The sequence below is a fragment of the Pantherophis guttatus genome, chromosome 9 (genome assembly GCF_059756535.1).
Source record: "Pantherophis guttatus breed Tessera chromosome 9, ASM5975653v1, whole genome shotgun sequence".
Taxonomy (NCBI): domain Eukaryota; kingdom Metazoa; phylum Chordata; class Lepidosauria; order Squamata; family Colubridae; genus Pantherophis; species Pantherophis guttatus.
This window is the reverse complement of record NC_142071.1, coordinates 29,238,225-29,257,500: the sequence shown is the minus strand read 5'-3', so window position 1 is coordinate 29,257,500 and position 19,276 is coordinate 29,238,225. Positions and strand designations below refer to the sequence as shown.

Genomic DNA, 19,276 nt, shown 5'->3' with positions numbered 1-19,276 from the left:
AAGTGCTAACATGTTATCATAACCCCCTTCCCCCCCAAATCACATTCCATGCCCTGGCCAACATAGACCTCAGAAGACTCAATCATCAGTGTGTTAACCAGGCTTAGGCATTGCTCCTTTCGCTTTGGAGAAAGCAGGTGGACCTGTTGAGATGGGAACGGAGGAACCAAAAGCACCATTTGTTGTGATATCAGCATTTTTTCTCTCGCAGCTCTTTCAGGCCAGAGGTGACATCAAGTTTGAGGCAACCGTGTTCTAAACTTGACATTGGCAAGAGTGGTAGTAGCTATGGGTTGTGAGGGAGGGCTGCCATCTTGCTTTTCGGGGGGGTACTCTGTCATCAGGGCTCTTCAGATGCTCGTTTCGCTCAGCTTCTAGGAAATGGCTTGAGGTAGTGTGAAGACGGCTTAGTATTAGTGGGGCAAATGCTGAAATGGCAACGTTAGGTTTTAAGAGGGCATGGGGGGGGGGAAGGGGGTTGGGAGCGAGGAAACCCAAGTTGAGGTGACATCCAAAGTGCATGGAAATCCACCGGGATCCAGAGTGCATCAAACAATATTTAGCCTTCTCCAACAAAAAGGTACAAAAATAAATATCAACTTAGCTTCCACTGTAGGGTTTCCCCAGTGGATCTTCTCCATATGGTTAGTCGCTCAATCACTAGATTCCTGAATCATGGCTCATGATGGCAGGTTAAAGGACTGTCTCTTCTCCCAGGGTCTCGGTGGGTCACTGGCAGAAGGCTGTAGACCAGTGTTTCTCAACCATGACAACTCGAAGAAGTATGGACTTCAGCCTTCGGAATCCCCCAGCCAGCAAAGAAGTCCACTTTTCTTCAAGTTGTCAAGGTTGAGAAATACTGATCGATAAGACAGCTCGCTTTACCAACTGCAAGGATGGTGGTTTATCTTTAGCATAGAATGTCTGCTTACATAGCCCTACCAATTCCTTGCTTTTTCTGTATTGCCTCAGATTAATCATAGTTTGTGTGACCCATTGTTTTTCAGGGATTCTTCTATCTCCTCTCCCGTTTTATCTACAATCCTGGTTTGTTTGTTTGTTTTCTTCTCCTTCCTTTCAATCATGTCTGATTTCTCAGAGACCACCTGGACAAGTCCCTGACGTTTCCTTGGGGAGGTTTTTCAGAAGTGGTTCGCCATTGTCCCTTTCCTAGGGCTGAGAGAAAGGGACTGGCTCAAGGTCACCCAGTTGGTTGAATTCATGATCTCCCATGAATTCTAGCCTGGTGCCTTGGCCACTATACCAAATTATCGCTCTGTTATACAGGGTAAGATGGGGAGGGAAGATAGAAACTCCGATAACTCTTTGAGGTTCTACGTGATCGTAATCCCATTCACACTTCAACTCCCTAAATGTGCAAAACACTGTAGACATTCTTTAAAGAAGCAATCAAAACAATTGTTTTCAAAGGTCGGATCTAGGTTGGCTTTCATCCTTTGTTAAGAGCAAGGGGTACCTGAAAGTACTCTTCAATGCAGGATATGCATAGCAAAATTTAGTTGATCAACTTTTTTTTTTAGCCTGAATAAAATCCCCCCCTTTTCTTTGTCCTTCCTTCCTTCCTTCTTTCTTTCCTCTCCTCCTTTTTTCTTCTTTTCTTCTATCTTCTCTTTTCCTTCTTTCCTTCTTCCTCCTCCTCCTCTTTTTCTTCTTTTCTTCTTCTATCCTCCCACCCTCCCTTCTTTCCTTCTTTCCTTCCTTCCATCCATCCTTCTCCTCCTCCTTTTTTCTTTTCTTCTATCTTCTCTTTTCCTTCCTTCCTTCCTTCCTTCCTTTCCTCCTCCCTCTTTTTTCTTCTTTTCTTCTTCTATCCACCCAACCTCCCTTCTTTCCTTCCTTCCTTCCCTTCTTTTTCTTTTCTTCTTCTATCTTCCCTCCCTCCCTTCTTTCCTTCTTTCCTTCCTTCCTTCCATCCTTGTCCTCCTCCTCCTCCTTTTTCCTTCTTTCCTTCTTCTATCTTCTCTTTTCCTTCCTTCCTTCCTCCTCCTCTTCTTCCTCCTCTTTTTCTTCTTTTCTTCTTCTACCTTCCCTCCCTCCCTCCCTCCCTTCTTTCTTTCCTTCCTTCCTTCCTTCCTTCCTTCCTTCCTTCCTTCTCCTCCTTTTTTCTTTTCTTCTTCTATCTTCTCTTTTCCTTCCTTCCTTCTTTCCTTCCTTCCTCCTCCTCTTTTTCTTCTTTTCGTCTTTTATCCTCCCTCCCTCCCTCCCTCCCTCGTTATCTGAATGCTTCCCCCCTCCTATTCCATGTTCCCATTGCATGATCTCTGGCTTGAACGACTTGTAAGCAGAAACAACAATAATCAGGGACACCAGAGGACTTAGACAAGGGAACGGAGTATGTTTTTGAGCGTGGGTATTCACCGGAGTTTTCTTTGAAAACATCTTTGTATCCAGTCCCATCGCAAGAGAGAAAGTGCCTTGTTCCCCCAAATGGAACAAGCAACAAGGAAAATGGAACAAGGCTCAGGTTTCCAGAGATGAATGGGACGGTTGAAACCTCCAGGCCCCTGTGCTCAAAAATGAATGAATAAATAAATAAATAAATAAATTCAACCATCTTCACGGATCGGTCAATGTTGCATTCGGAAGGGATGACAAGATTCAGAGTCTCATGTGAGATGGGAGCAAACGCTGTGCTAACTTGAAATTTCACCATAGTGCAAATTGCGTAACTGGGAAAAGCAGATAATGAACACCGGTGTGTGTGTGTGTAGAGGGGGGAATCTGGCATTTTCCGCTAGGGAAGTGTGGTGGCACAAATACAAAGATGCACAACATCAGTTGGGAAGCAACGGGTTACTGTGGGTGTCAACAGGAATTAAAAAGGGGGTGAAAATTAAGGATTACCAAAAAGGAACTAGCAAACAAGGCAGTGACATGCTGAGTGGCCCAAAATCCTGTGCTTGCAAACATTCTCCCTTGGAGGAGTTCGTGCCCAACTTCAGGATCGCAGCCTTAATCTAACGATGAAAAATAACCGACGCACCAATACTGTCCAACAACAACAAAAATGGGGAGGGCAAAAAAAAAAGAGAGAAAAAGGAGGATGGCAGTCACGATGTTCACTCATACTCACAAACACACAGACACACTTGATCAAGGTCCTACTGGCTGTGGATGGTTAGGGAAGGGACCCAGGTTTTGGTGGACGCATGGATGTTGAAGACGTGTAAAGGTTTTTTCCCCTTCTTCTCTTCTGCTTGGTTGTGTTTGTTCATACGTTAGGGCTCTTGGGGGCATCTGGAACCTGACGGTAGATGGCAGAAGGATGTGGGACAAAGAGACATCTTCTTGGAAGTAAGACAAGGGACTAAAGACGGAAGATACTTTTTGGCAGGCGCTGGTCGTGGTGGGAAGAATGAAGGGTCAGATCATCACCTGCGTCTGGTATCTCTAAGTGACACTTGTTGAAGTTCTGCGAAGAAGAAGAAGAAGAAGGAGGAGGAGAAGGAGGAGGAGGAGGAGGAGAAGGAGGAGGAGGAGGAGAAGGAGAAGGAGAAGGAGAAGGAGAAGGAGAAGAAGAAGAAGAAGAAGAAGAAGAAGAAGAAGAAGAAGAAGAAGAAGAAGAAGAAGAAGAAGAAGAAGATTTAATTGGATTTAAAGATTTAACAAGACCATTCATCGCAAGCTTGCTTCAGACGGTGCAAGAGGCCACCGTATGAGAGTAGCCTTACAAGCATGTGAAATCCATGTGACAGGGATGCCTTCTCCCCAAACTGTACAGCAAAAGTTTCCAACATTGGCAACTTGAAGACCTGTGGACTTCATCTCCCAGAATTTTGGCCTGGGGAATTCTGGGCATTGAAGTCCACAAGTCTTCAAGTTGCCATGGCTGGTCATCCTTGCTATACACTGTAAAACCAGTCCTTGAACTTATGACCATTGCAGCATCTCCACAGTCACACGAACCAAATTTGTGCTCTTGGCAACCCGCATGTATTTATGACAATATATTCCCTTCCCTTCCCTTCCCTGTTCTGACCGAGGTTTCCTGAGTCAGTAAAACACACGAGGAGTCCCAAAAACCTCTTTTATTGCAACAGCTGTGAATTCTGTTCATTCACAGATGAGTCCCAAATAGTTGTAAAGAGTCCTTCGGGATAAGGCTGATAATCACCCACCTTTATCTCCTTCGACACGCTGCCAAAGACCTAATTGGCAAAGCCACACGGAGTCCAGAATCAAACAGAGCTTCAGACTTTAAACTGAACAGAATTAACAACGTTGCTTCCTGCAAAGACCCACTTGCCTTTGCTCCTCTTTTAAGACTTATGGGAGGGGCCAATCATCTCCAGGCCTTACTCCTGAGTCGTCCCTTTTGTTTTAGCTGTTCTTGCCTTCTGGCAGCTCTGCGCATGCGTGCACTGGGAAGAAGCTCCCCCTGTTCCTCTGCCTCACTGAGGTCCGACTCTGGAGGCTCTGGAGGCAGCACATAACTCCCAGATGGCCCTGGCCCCATCTCTGCCTTTGACGCAGAGCCCTCATCTGAGTCTTCCCCAGACTCCAGGATTGGCCTATGTTCTTCCCCAGCCTCCTCACTGTCTGACTCCAGTGCCAGCTACGCAGGTCGCCGTCAGACCACAACATTCCCTTCCCTTCCCTTCCCTTCCCTTCCCTTCCCTTCCCTTCCCTTCCCTTCCCTTCCCTTCCCTTCCCTTCCCTTCCCTTCCCTGAATTATGGCATAAAATGGACGGGCTCACCCTCTGAAAGGCAACTGTTTCCTTTGTGTGGTTGTTAAATAAAAACAAATTCACTTCGGAGGCAACATTACTTCTTTTCTATCCTTAGAAGTAGGAAAGAATTTCCTCAGCTCCAACTGTAATTGTTCTGACCCAGCTCCCCAAACACGACAAGTCCTCTGTAGCTGAAGCAATGATTCCTTTATTAGGAGCGCCAGCAGCCTCGGTGAGTCTCTCTCACTACAGGCTAACAAGTCTGTCTGGCCGGAAGATGAATAGTTGTGTTGTGGCTCCGTTACCTGAGCCTGTGTCATTGGCAGGAGAGGATTCCGAGAGTGAAGGAGAGGAGTTGGCAAGGCCTCCCTCTCCAGGACCCTCCTCTCTGGCAATGCCTTCGGTGTCCGCCGAAGGGCAAGAGATAGGGCCGGGGCCAAGCACGTCCACGCAGCCACAGATGGACAGTGATGAGGGTAATGAGTCTTGGCTGGACCCGCGCCAGCGTCGCAGAGATAAGCGCGCGCAACAAAAGAAAAGGCGTGCCTGAGATTAGGCTGAGTCACTGGACCACACCCCACAGGATATAAAAGGGAGTGTGGTGGCCAGTCAAACCTTGTGACGAACAAAGCTGAAAGCTTCCACGCCATTCTGCATTGCCGGACTTTTGGCTATAGACTTTGCTGGATTATCTCTGGACTTGATTGACTCCGTAATTATTGAGCTGTTTCTTTTGATGTATCAGAAGTGGGGAGAAGTTATCTCTCCTCTTTGTAAATAATAAACTCTTGGCAGGCAGCCACTAGGTTGTTGCCAAGTTCCGTTATCATAAGGAAAAGGATTTTGCCGGCTGGTTTGGTCTTTAACTCTTGAACGTCTGTTGGTGTGTGCGCGTGTGGTTGGGGACAGAACAAGTTGTCTGCTGCATCTATTCATCTCCACCGCCTACCTTTTATCCCCAGAGCTGGGGTGGGGCATCGCTAGCATAGGTGGCTCTTCTGTCCCAAGGATCGGCCCATAGATTTCCACTGCTCTCCTCTCCTCTGCCTTCTGTGCATGTGTGTGTCAGGCACTGGACCCAGCTGTTCCTCCTCTTCCTCATCAGCCACCTCCAGACCTGGGGGCTGCTGACTCTCTATCTGAGGGCTGACGGAAGGCCCAGGCTCTGCCTCTGTTTCCCTCTCTCTGCCAGCTCCATTCCCTCTTCCCCCTCGGAGCTCTCAGGTTGCCCTGATGCTGACACTGACTCCCACACCTCCTCCTCCTCCTCTGATTCGGCTGCTGGAGGGGCCGGCGGCCGACATGGCATAACAGTAATGTTTAAATCATTGAATATTCACAGTGTCGCAGCAAAAGACCTAAAGAAAATTTCCCTCTCCGGTCATTGAACCCAGATATCTTATGGCTCCTCAATGACACAAGAGTGTCGGTGAACGTTTCGTTCTCCCAAATGAGGACCCACTTCAGGTTTTCAATCTGGATAATTTGATAACCTCTCCTTTATTAATAAATCTCTCTTTTTTTTTACCCACCTCCCTCCACCTTTGCAAATTACTCTTCAGATCTATCAAGTCATTTGAAGATGGGAGCTGAATTGGTAAGGGATAATTTAGCAGACAATTCCAGAAGTCGCCTGGACACTAGGCAGAACTTAGAAGGAACGTACCGTAGTGGACAAAATTGTGGAAACCTTTTGGGAAAAGTACATTTTTGAGGTTTGATAGCTAATAACACCACTTTTTTTTGTGGAATTTCAAGATAATTATATTCCATTGCTGGAATGGCCTGGGAATAGCCCAGACCTTAACCCAATTGAAAATTGATGGAGCCGACCAGGGGTGAAATCCAAATTTTTTCCCTACCGGTTCTGTGGGCATGGCTTGGTGGATGTGGCAGGGGAAGGATATTGCAAAATCTCCATTCCCACCCCACTCCAGGGGAAGGATACTGCAAAATCTCCATTCACATCCCATTCTGGAGCCAGCCAGAGGTGGTATTTGCCGGTTCTCCAAACTATTCAAAATTTCCGCTACCGGTTCTTCAGAACCTGTTAGAACTTGCTGGATTTCAGCCCTGGAGCCGACTAAAGAAACTTGTTAGTCAAAAGCGATCCAGCAATAAAACCCAGTTAACGGAAGCAACCATTCAATCTTGGTTTCACATTAGAACAACTGCAGAACTAAAAGACTTGGTTCACACCATGGGAAGACATTGTAAGACAGTCATTCGTGCTAAAGATTACCCAACTATTAACTGACATGGTGATCATTTTTGTATATCTCATTTCTTCTATGGTGATCATTTTTGTATATCTTGTTTTTTCTACGTGTTTCACTTGTCTTTTTTATACTGCGACTGCTATTTCTAATAGCAAATCCTTCATAAAAGTTATTGCATTACATTCTTGATTCAATTATCTTTCCATTGATATATAATTTTATTGTACTACTCCAAAAAAAAAAAAAAAGTGATGTCATTAGCTAGTTTTAGAAAATATACTTTTCCCAAAAGGTTTCCACAATTTTCGCCACTACTGTATTTGGAAGCCTCCATTCATTTGTAGGAAGTTAGCACCCACCCCTTTCCTGGAAGAGTGAAATATTTTGGGAAATATTAAAAAGGCAGAATATTATGTTTCCCTGTATGAAAAATGGAGAAGCATGTTTTACAGACAAAGCAGCTTCCTGCCTCCCCACCCCACAAACACTATTGTTAATGGGCCAGAGGCAAAAACTCAATCCTTTGTCAAAGGACCATCATCTGCAACACAATAGGACCCATCTAGGACAGAAACTCACCACATGGCACCTGGGAAGATTACATCAGCCAGCAAGGCTAGCTAAGACCCCCACCCCCTGGGAGTCTGACAACCAATCAGGATACTCTTTCTGGGCCCCAGGAAGTTCAGAGCCAGAGAGAGCATAAAAACCCAAGGACTCCCTGTATCTGCCCCTTTCTGTTCAGGAACTCAAGCCATGTGATCCTGTCCACCATTAAACCATCTTTCCAAGCAGTCTCCATGTTTCCAGTGTCTTTTTCCCCACTTGGAGCAGAACCCAGAAGGATATTTCTTCCAACACATTTTTTAAAGGGACCTCATTGTCCAATTTCCCAATGTCAACAAGAACATTTGGACCAACAGATCATGGATATTCATGGAGATCAATAACATCCTTTTCTCTCCAGATCTATTTAAAAATAGTGTTTCTCCACCGTGGCAACTTTAAGATGGATGGACTTCGAGTCCCAGAATTCCCCAGCTGGTATGCTGGGAGCTGAAATTATCAAGGTTGGGAAATACTGATTTAAAGAGACTAAGTAGACCTGGGGAAGAATAGCATGAATGTCCATGCTTGGCTGGAGAATTCTGGGAGTTGAAGTCCACTCATCTTCAAGTTACCATGGTTGGGAAACACTGATTTAAGCAAGACCCTCCACAGTTCTGCCCAATGAAAGGAGAACAAATTAGGACTGGAGAACCAGAAGTAAAATGAAAGGAAGAGAGAAATATTTTCTACGAATGCTTTTGTTGCAAGCCAAGTTGAAGGATTCTCATTATCCCTGAAGAAGTAAAAATATGTCTATCAATCCTTACCTTTTCAGGTTTGTAGTCTCCTTCTAAAATTTACTTTTAACATCTACCAAATATACAATCCATTCAACAGGTGCACATTGATTCCCATTAGCGTCTAGCTAGCAGAATGATGTTGATCCTGTTCACACAGTCTGCTCGTTGATGCAAACCCTCAATTAGGCTGTTGTGGAAATACAAACAGAGGTTAATTGAGCTACCTCTACTAATTCCCCCAGGGAGTAGCCTTTAGCCGAGAACAGATATTAAACCAGCTCTCTTCCATCAGCCATAGTGTGTGGGGACGCAACGCCTATCAATTGTTCAATTGTGCAACAGGCAAATTTGTTGAGATTAAAAAGTGGCACGATTCATAGAGAAAACAGTACTAGGAAGTTCCTGGAAAAACAGAGGGGGACTCGGTGTTCCAAAATGGGGAATTTTTTTGGGAGGGGGGGGAACCTAGTTTATGGGACTGATTGATATTCGAACTATATCAGGGTTAGTGTTATTAAAGGTAAAGGTTCCCCTTGCACATATGTGCTAGTCGTTCCTGACTCTAGGGGGCGGTGCTCATCTCCATTTCAAAGCCGAAGAGCCAGCACTGTCCGTGGTCATGTGGCCAGCATGACTCAATGCCAAAGGCGCACAGAACGCTGTTCCCTTCCCACCAAAGGTGGTCCCTATTTTTCTACTTGCATTTTTTACCTGCTTTTGAACTGCTAGGTTGGCAGAAGCTGGGACAAGTAACAGGAGCTCACCCCGTTACGCGGCACTAGGGATTCGAACCGCTGAACTGCCGACCTTTCGAATGACAAACTCAGCGTCTTATCCACTGAGACACATTGGGCTGAGTTAAACAGGCTGTGAGAATACTGGAATACCCTGAACTGTAATGCAACAAGGAGGACTGGACTCACATATCACATTAAGCCATGAAGAAACCCAATCAAAAGATAATGTTCGACCATTTTAGCATATTGTGCAAAGGTGGCTACTTAACCCGAACTGATTAACCTCGTTGGCTGAGCATCACACCTATCTCTGTATTCGGAACACTTTAGAAGTTTTCCCCAAAGGCTTTGCCTGCCATTAAAATCTTCAATTTTCTTTTCTTTGGCGGGAAAACCTGGAGGAGCAGCGAAAAGAATAGAAAAACCCTGGAGAACTGCCTACACGGATTGCCCAGTTCCAAACTAAATGTTTTATGATGATTTTCTTTGAGGAGGGCGATAGAAAAAAAATTGTGACACGAAATCCACCCTCTGAGAAACAAAATGTCATTCTTGATTTATTGATGGCTGTGCTAAGCCAAGCGAATGCAGGAACTCGTTGGGGCTTTTGAGAGAGAGAGAGGGAAGGGAGGGAGAGAGAGAGAGAGAGAGAGAGAGAGAGGGAAGAGGAAGGAGGGAGGGAGGGGGAGGGAGGAAGGGAGAGAAGAGGGAAAGAAAGAGGGAAAGGGAGAGAGGGAGGGAGAGAGGGAGGAAGGAAGGAAGGGGAGAGGGGAAGGAAGAGGGAAAGGGAGAGAGGGAGGGGGAAGGAAGGAGGGAAAGGAAGAGAGGGGTGAGGGAGGGGAAGGAAGAAGGGAGGGAGGAAGGAAGGAAGAGGGAGAGGGAGGGAGAGAGAGAGATGCCTTCTTTGGGTTGAAATCGAGTAAAAGAATAAAGGAGGTGAGGGGGTGAGGTTGGGGAGGGTTGCAAGCTGGATCCATCAATGGCTTCTTAGGAGGTCAATTTTGGAAGAAATGGGTTACAAATGAAAAGTGGGGAAATTGCTCTGGATAATGAGCGTGAATTGCTATTTCTTTTCCTGCACCAGCAGTAAATACAGGAAAAACTAAATAAATTTGTATGCATTCCAATTTACAGGTAATCCTCAATTTGCAACTGTAATTCAGCCTGGAATTACAGCTGTACATCATTGCAGTGATAAGTCGAGGCATCACATGACCAGATTCAAAGTTGTGATCGTTTTTTAACATAGCCATTGCAAATAGCACATACTTATATACCAGCTACCTCCTTCTCTGCCATCCCCTTCTTCTTTTGCCCTCCGTCGTTCTCAGCATTAGGCTCTTCTCCAGTGAGTCCTTCCTTCCTTCTCATTAGGTGGCCAAAGTATTTTGAGTTTCCTCTTCAGGATCTGGCCTTTCAAAGAGCAGTCAGGGTTGATCTCCTCTAGGACTGACCGGTTGGATGGCCTTGCAGTCCAAGGGACTCGCAGGAGTCTTCTCCAGCACCAGAGTTCAAAGGCCTCCATTCTTTGGCGCTCTGTGCTTTTGGCATCGCTATTACCTTCTGTTTAATAACCTCCCTGGACAAGTTTGAGTTCAGTTGTTTCACTTAATACTTGTTAACACATTGTAGGCTACGTAGATTCACACTCACTAAGACTCCTACAGGTCTTTTAACATTTCCTTCATACATTTTTTGAGGTATTAGAATACTTTTAGGATTGTTGTTGTTGTTAGTTGCGAAGTCGTGTCTAACCCATTGTGACCCCATGGACAACGTTCCTCCAGGCCTTCCTGTCCTCTACCATCCTCTAGAGTCCGTTGAAGCTCACGCCGACTGCTTCAGTGACTCCATCCAGCCACCTCGTTCTCTGCCGTCCCCTTCTTCTTTTGCCCTCAATCTTTCCCAGCATTAGGCTCTTCTCCAGGGAGTTCTTCCTTCTCATTAGGTGGCCAAAGTATTTGAGTTTCCTCTTCAGGATCTGGCCTTCTGAAGAGCATTCAGGGTTGCGAATATGGCGGTTGTTAAATCAATCCATTTTTCCCAGTGAGCATTTCCTCTTTTTTGGCCGGAAACCAGCAATTAAATGACAGAAACTGGCAAAAACCCCATCACCAATGGCAGCCAAGCGAAATACTGGTTAGTAAGTTGTTTTTGTTGTGCAGGGGATTAATTCTTCATGCTGAGCTTGCTATCTGCAGATGTCTTCCACTCGGATTTAGGCGCAGCGAAGCTTCGAGACCCAACTACTGTCATACATATGGACAGGATTTGCTATTCAATGTCCTTAGAAGAAGGAAGCCGACAGAGCATGTTGGACATCAATCATGGGGGTTCCAGATGATTAGAAATCAGGATGAGCCTCTCCTTCAGCCTGCTCCTGAAACTTTCATTTGAAACTTGCAAGGTTGGGAGACTGAAAATTCAACCTAGGAATGTTTCTCATAGGTAGCAAAATAGCGGTAGAGTCTTAGCTGTGCGTCTTACATTTGCAAAAGGGAGGGGTTGCGATTTAATTGGGATTAAACGCATCCGAACATTAACCAAGAAATGTTATTTTACAAAGAAAGGAAGAAAATAACCCAGCAAAGAACTGCCTGGGTCAGATTGCCCAAGAATTGTTGTGTTTTTGTATTGATTTTGCCCCAAAAGGCAATCATGTCTACAAATAACCTGACTCTATTTTATCTCTTCTACAATCTGCTGCGTTGGTTATTTAGGCTGAAATAAGACAGGAGAGCTGTACATCTAATGGAGTGTGCAAAGCCCTTTCCATTCAGCATTCATGTTTTAAAAACTTTAAATCGGATTTGGAGAGCTTCTGAAAAATGTCTACAGAATGAAAGGAGAGAGAGAGGGAGAGGGAGGGAGGGAGGGAGGGAGAGAGAGAGAGAGTTGTCTGTCTCAAGGAGTTGCTGATCCAGTTCTACAGAGGAATGATTGAGTCTGTCATCTGCACCTCTATAACTGTCTGGTTTGGTTCTGCAACCCAACAAGACGGACACAGACTTCAGGGGATCATTAGAACTGCAGAAAAAAGAATGGCTACCAACCTGCCTTCCATTGAGGACCTGTATACTGCACGAGTCAAAAAGAAGGCTGGGAAAATATTTACAGACTCCTTGCATCCTGGACATAAACTGTTTTAACTCCTACCCTCAAAACGACACTATAGAGCACTGCACACCAGAACAACTAGACACAAGAACAGTTTTTTCCCCAAACACCATCACTCTGCTAAACAAATAATTCCCTCAACACTGTCAAACTATTTACTAAGTCTGCACTACTATTAATCTTCTCATCGTTCCTATCACCCATTTTCTCCCACTTATATCTGTATGACTGTAACTTTATTGCTGGTAGCCTTACGATTTATATTGACTGTTTCCTAATGTGATTTGATTGCTTACTTGTAAACTATGACTATCATTAAGTGTTGTACCTTATGATTCTTGACGAATGTATCTTTTCTTTTATGTACACCGAGAGCAAATGAACCAAGACAAATTCCTTGTGTGTCCAATCACACTTGGCCAATAAAGAATTCAATTCAATTCAATTCAATTCAATTCAATTCAGTTCAGTTCTGTTCTGTTCTGTTCTGTTCTATTCTATTCTATTCTATTCTATTCTATTCTATTCTATTCTATTCTATTCTATTCTATTCTATTCTATTCTATTCTATTCTATTATAGCGTATGCACCAAAGACAAATTCCTTGTGTGTCCAATCACACTTGGCCAATAAAGAATTCAATTCAATTCAATTCAATTCTGTTCTGTTCTGTTCTATTCTATTCTATTCTATTCTATTCTATTCTATTCTATTCTATTCTATTCTATTCTATTCTATTCTATTCTATTCTATTCTATTCTATTCTAGCGTATGCACCAAAGACAAATTCCTTGTGTGTCCAATCACACTTGGCCAATAAAGAATTCTATTCTATTCTATTCAGGAGGTAAAACAGAGGCAGAAGGGGAAAAAATATATATTTCTTTGGAAGTGCAAGAGACCTAACCTCCTCTTTAACTGTGTTGGCCATCACTAATTGGCCATCACAAGAGAAGTGCAAAACCGAATGTCTTTGACCATTCACGGTCTCTGCTCCAGGTTGTACTCCAGGTTGCAAGACTGGACTGGGAGTGCTTAGAATTGGTCTCAGTCTCTTGCCATCTGTCTTTTTTTTTTTTCCATTTTCCCAATCCAGCCTGTTCGCTGAAGGGGATGCCAGTTCACGTCCAAGAGGTAGAGACAAGAAAGAAAGAAAGAAAAAAAGAGGTGATTCTACATTTATTAATAATAACTGCCAACTGGTGTGCCCTTTCCAGGGCCCTCCTGAAGTTCCAGTAGTCTCATTTAGCGGCTAACAAAAATTTGAACTTAAATTACAGGTAATGAGATAATTAAATTTAACTGGCACCAATGTCTCCTTTCCCCCTCATTTTCTTCCCTTATGATCTTTATCTCATGTAAAGACCCAATTATCTCTTTTCTATTAGTATTTCAAATGGGATGTCAAAAGTTGTAGGCATGTGTTTAGTGGATTGGTGGGTTTCGGTTAAAAACATCTTGTTATGTTAGGTGGATAAGTAGTTCCTGAAAAGCTCTGTTGTGTTTGCGCCCCTTGACACAAACCCTATGCTTTCAATGAGTGAAAGAGACTCCCAAAATTCTCTGCAGAATTCTCTTTCCTCAGGGCGGCTTACAGTATGTTAAGCAATAGCCTTCATACTTTTGTATATTTATACAAAGCCAGCTTATTGCCCCCACAAACTCGGTCCTCATTTTACCTACCTTAGAAGGATGGAAGGCTGAGTCAACCTTGAGCCTGGTGAGATTCAAACTAGCAGTAATTGCAGGCAGCTGTGTTAATAACAGGGTGCATTAAACCACTGTACTACCAAGGCTCCTTAAGGATAGACTTAGAACAGGAGTGGGCAATTAGGGCCCCTTGACAACCTGCGATCTCACATTGCTCCTGGAAGCACGAAGCCGAGAACACCAGCCTGAAGATGACGAATGAGACTTCGTCGAAACGTTGACAAGACACCTCCAATTTTACGCGGGAGAAAACCCGAATAACCAAAGACCTACATACAAACACCCGTGAAAACCTCAGAAAACATATATATTATATATTATATATGTATATATATAAAATCAAGTTTCTGCAAAATTGTGCCTCCGTTCAAAAATCTTGCTGCAACCAGATTACATTTTCAAAGTGTCATTGACAGGCTTTATTTTCAGAGAAGCTGGGAGATTTTCTGGAATGTGGATTTGGCAGGATTAGCATCCTTTCAAGGATAATAGTAATAACAATAAAAAAGAATCATCCCTCTCTGACAATGAAAATGATGATAAACAACCGCTATCATTTTTTTAAAAAAAAAAATAAGATAAGACCCCCCAAGGTAGATTAAGTAGACCTTATCAACTTCATGAAGGGCAAATTCCCAACAGAAGGAAAAGAAATGCAGGAGGGATGGAGAAGGGATGGGGGGAGGGGGGGACACACGGACGACCAGGAGAGGAAGGCTCCCCTCCACATTTGTAGAGGGGGTTCACTTCATTTAGGAAGGTAGGGACAATGCTAGTTGGCAGAAGAAAGAAAGGCTCCATTGAGGGCATGGAGAACCCCAAGAAGCTTCTTCTGATGGTTGAGCTGAACTCCCATGTTGGTCTCCACACAGACCCCAGGGCCATTTGCTGGCTGGGGAATTCTGAGAGTTGGAGTCCATCCGTCTGAAAGTGGCCATTGCTGGTTTAGCCAAAGCCTTTTGTGGGAAGCACAAGACAATTTGGGTTTGACCTAAGCTCCACCAGCCATCTTGGCTTTGATGCCTCCCAGATCTATCTATCTGTCTGTCTGTCTGTCTGTCTGTCTGTCTGTCTGTCTGTCTGTCTTTCTGTCTGTCTGTCTATCTATCTGTCTGTCTGTCCATCCGTCCATCCATCCATCCATCTATCCATTCTATCTATCTATCTATCTATCTATCTATCTATCATCTATCCATCCATCCATCCATCCATCCATCCATCCATCCATCCATCTATCCATCCTATCTATCTATCTATCTATCTATCTATCTATCTATCTATCTATCTATCTATCTATCTATCTATCTATCTATCAGGGTTGAGTATTTATTTATCTCTTTGTGTTACTTAGTTTGCATTGTGAGTAGATTTTGTAAAAGTGTGTCTTTTTAATAGTGTAAATCATCCAAGGTGACCCTGCAATAAAATGGGAGGTCAATAAATATAATAATAAATTTTTAAAAAATTGGGATAGCACATTCATTGACTGATATCTCTGTGGTCCTCCATACCATGATTTGCAAAGATTTAGTAAGGCAGAGAAGCAAAAAGAATGAAAAAGAATGTCTCTCTGTCTCTCTGTCTCTCTGTCTCTCTGTCTGTCTCTGTCTGTCTGTCTGTCTGTCTGTCTGTCTGTCTGTCTGTCTCTCTCTCTCTCTCTCTCTGTCTTTGTCTCTGTCTGTCTGTCTCTCTCTCTCTCTGTGTCTCTCTCTCTCTGAGTGTGTAGGGAGACTACAATCCCCATCATTCCTGCATTGAAAAGAAATTGCAATCAGCTACACTGCCTCTTACATTTCTTTCTTGTCAACTAAAAACAATTATCGGAAGGGTCTGAAAAACCACGGCCTTTTGGATTTTTTTTTTTACTCAACCCATTAAAAAAAGAATTAACCAAGGAATTAATTTCACAAACTTTCACCTGGCAAGTCACGATCTGGAGGAAAGAAGGAAGCCTTCTACGTAGCTAATTTTTAGAACCATTCTGGAAACGGTGTCCTCATTTCTCTTCCGAACCTGAATGTTTCTTTGAAAATAACAGCCTATTAACCATCACACATTCTTCCCTTGTGTGTGGAAGTGTGTATGTGTGCCTGATTAATCTGCCTGATTAGTCGTGAGCACTTTTTCAATCACTCAAAGGGTCTTTAATGATTACCCAAGAAAATCAACCAAATTCTCCAGCTCGAATGGCGGTAAACACAATACATTCCTTTGTCCTCCTTCAGACAGCCTCCCAACTTTCCTGCTGTGGACTGGACGGAGCGCCATCTTGCTCTGCCACCTTACCTCACCTGACTGAAAGGACAAAAATTCAAGATCTGGCCATGCACCCCGAGTTTAAAATGAGCTATGCAACGTCCCTGCTCAGGAGAACATCAAAGCCCCTGAGATGTCCTCATTTGTTGTGGTCCACTAGCAGCCTGCAGAGCTGGCAGCAGAGTCAGACAGTGAGGAGGCTGGGAGGACCATGGGACAACCCTGGAATCTGTTGAAGGCTCGGACGAGGGCTCTGTGTTGGAGGCAGAGAAAGGGCTGTCTGGGAGGTACATGCTGCCTCCGGAGTCTCCAGAGTCAGACTTCAGCAAGGCAGAGGAACAGCGGGAGCCTGTTCCCAGTGCATGCATGCACAGAGCTGCCAGAAGGCAAGAACAGCTAAAACAAAAGGGACGACTCAGGAGTAAGGCCTGGAGATGATTGGCCCCTCCCATAAGACTTAAAAGAGGAGCAAAGGCATGTGGGCCTTTGCAGGAAGCAACGTTGTTAATTCTGTTCAGTTTAAAGTCTGAAGCTTTGTTTGATTCTGGACTCTGTGTGGCTTTGCCAATTAGGTCTTTGGCCGTGTGTCAAGGGAGATCAAGGTGAGTGATTATCCCGAAGGACTTCTCCGAAAGGACTCTTTATAACTAATTGGGATTCCTCTGTGAATGAACAGAATTCACAGCTGTTGCAATAAAAGAGGTTCTTGGGACTCCTCGTGTGTTTTAATGATTCAGGAAGCCCAGGTCAGAACATCATTCAGAGTTGGAAGGGACTTTGGAGGTCTTCTAGTCCAACCTCCTGCCCAGGCAGGAAACCCTACACCACTTCAGACAAATGGTTATCCAACATCTCCTTAAAAACTTCCAGTGTTGGAACATTTACAACTTCTGGAGGGAAGTTGTTCCACTGATGAATTGTTCTAAATGTCAGGAAATTCCTCCTTAGTTCTAAGTTGCTTCTCTCCTTGATTAGTTTCCACCCATTGCTTCTTGTCCTGCCCTCAGGTGCTTGGAGAATAGCTTGACCTTCTCTCTTAGTCCAATCCACCTCACAAAGTTGCTGTTGTAGGGAAAAGAGGAGGCTGGAGAATTAGGTATATTTGCCACCTGGAGTTAGCCAAGATACATAAAATGCAGCAGAAAAATCTTATAATAATGATGAGTCTGATATGGCCCATCAACTTGTGGACCTCACTGCCAAAATGTTAAGGGTTGACTTTAGTCACCAAAGGATTCTGCACTTTAATGAGATGTTTGAACCCTATCGTTATAGGTAAATTATGACCATGATTGCATCATAATTAAAACCACAATTCTGTGGTAGAGCTACCACAGTTCTGTGGTAGCTCTAATGCTGCTAGAGGTGACTGGGGAAATTCACCAGTCCATCCCTTCTTGTAATCACTCTGACATCAAGTTCAACCTTTTGACTGAAGAAGCCATCATCTTAATTTGGAGGAACCAGAGCAGTTTCAGAGATGAGCCCTATTGCTCCTTCTCTTCTTCATCCATGTCACTGGTTTTTTTTTGTATTTATCAGATGAGCTATTATTTTTGGACTTTCAGGCTTACCGTAGCTTGCCAAGTTTCTTATCTTTAAGCTAACTGCGCATGTCTACATTCCTTTCCTTTCTACTCTAACTTTCTTTGTTCTCCTGCCAGGAAAGGTCTGGCAGGAACGTTGCCAAGATGTAACTAATTAGACTAGTGAGATGTTTTATTTTCTTTATAACAAATAAATGAGTTTTTCTTAGAAAATATATCTTCGGGTTTATTTTTTTGCAAAAGTATACACAAGGAAAATGCCACAATTCACCTCTAACTCAGGCAATTACCCCAGGAAAGTAACGGGGCTGATTGCCACTCTGACAATCCACACCTTCTGAAAGTACCAAATCCACCCCACTTTTTCTTGTGGGGAGAAGAAGCAGATATGAAGCCTGGTAGTATCTTCTAAGTCAGTGATGGCTAACCTTTTTGCCGTTGCGTGCCAAAAGCGGGGGGAGTGTGTGTGTGGGGTCATGCGTGTGTGTGTCCACATCCATAATTCAATGTGCCTTGCCCCCCCGGTGCGTGACCCCCCGCACTCCCCCCCCTTTTGGCATGTGATGGCATGATGGGCCCGGTAGGCCCATTTTTCACCCTTCCCAGGCTCCAGAGGCTTTTTTGGAGCCTGGGGAGGGCGAAAATGTCTTTCCCCACCCTCCGGAGGCCCTCTGGTGGCCGGAAATGGCCCATTTCCCAACTTCCGGTGGTACCGGAAGGCCATTTTTTCACCCTCCCAGGCTCCAGAGGCTTTCTAGGAGCCTGGGGAGGGTGAAAACAGCCTTCCTGCCCCCAGAGGCCCTCTAGAGGCTGGAAACAGCCCATTTCCTGACTTCCAGTGGGCCCGGAAGGCCCAAAAATCAGCTGGCCAGTGTTGTGCATGCACACTGAAGCTGAGCTAGGGCAATGCTTGCGTGCCCACTGATATGACTCCATGTACCAACTGTGGCAGGCATACCATAGTTTGCCATCATGGTTCTAAGCTAACCAGCTTAATCAGGTCATAAGCATTATCTCACCAACATTGGCTCATCTTGGAGATGCTACTGAGTTCATGTTTATTTTGTGGCCTCTTCTTCCCCACTAACTTTAATCTCCAAAGAAACTCTCCTGTCCTTCTTCTCCATTGTACAAATGAAGGCAAGCTACTACCTGCATAAAACAGAAAATAAATCTATGGTCTGCTCTTGCTTGCTTTGTACCGACAATTCAAAGGAGAAGAAACTATCAGATTACTAGGACCATCCACATCCCTGGCAGGAAGAAGAAGAGAAAGATGGAGGAGACATTTCAAGAGACAGGAAGAACATCACCCAACGTTGCGCTGTGGGGAAGGGAGGAGTTGTCGTACATACCTTGAGGACAGCATCTGAAGGGAGAAAGGCTGACAGTGTGGTGTGCTAACATACGTTAGCCTGGATGGTTGCGTACTCAACCAGATCTCCACCAGTAGGAACGGAGGTTCTGTGACTAGGTGATGACGTTGTCAGAACGGAAGTGTCCAGCTCTGCGTATTGGACGTTGGGATCCTTGTTGTTGCCCGCAGTCTGAAGATGAAAGGGCACGATGGATGGACAGGAAGGAAGGAAGGAAGGAAAAAGGAAAGAAAGTGGGGAGAAGTGTGAAGAGATGTGGAGATGGAAAGACGT

The 19,276-nt window shown here is 44.4% G+C and overlaps 1 protein-coding gene across 2 annotated transcripts in view; it reads right to left on the bottom strand.

Annotated features, from left to right (window-relative positions):
* Window positions 1-3,065: 3,065 nt before the first annotated feature.
* NECTIN1 (nectin cell adhesion molecule 1) overlaps window positions 3,066-19,276 on the bottom strand; it is a 215,949-nt gene continuing 199,738 nt past the window's right edge. The window contains exons 9-10 of one of the 2 annotated variants that reach the window (XM_060683209.2): window positions 18,983-19,174; window positions 3,066-3,433 (exon numbers count right to left, since the gene is read on the bottom strand). In XM_060683209.2, coding sequence (XP_060539192.2) covers window positions 19,028-19,174 — 147 coding nt within the window. In that variant the 3' untranslated portion in view covers window positions 3,066-3,433; window positions 18,983-19,027. Of the gene's footprint in view, window positions 3,434-8,280; window positions 8,448-18,982; window positions 19,175-19,276 lie in introns of those variants that run through there. The other variant, XM_087875705.1, reaches the window with a different exon arrangement.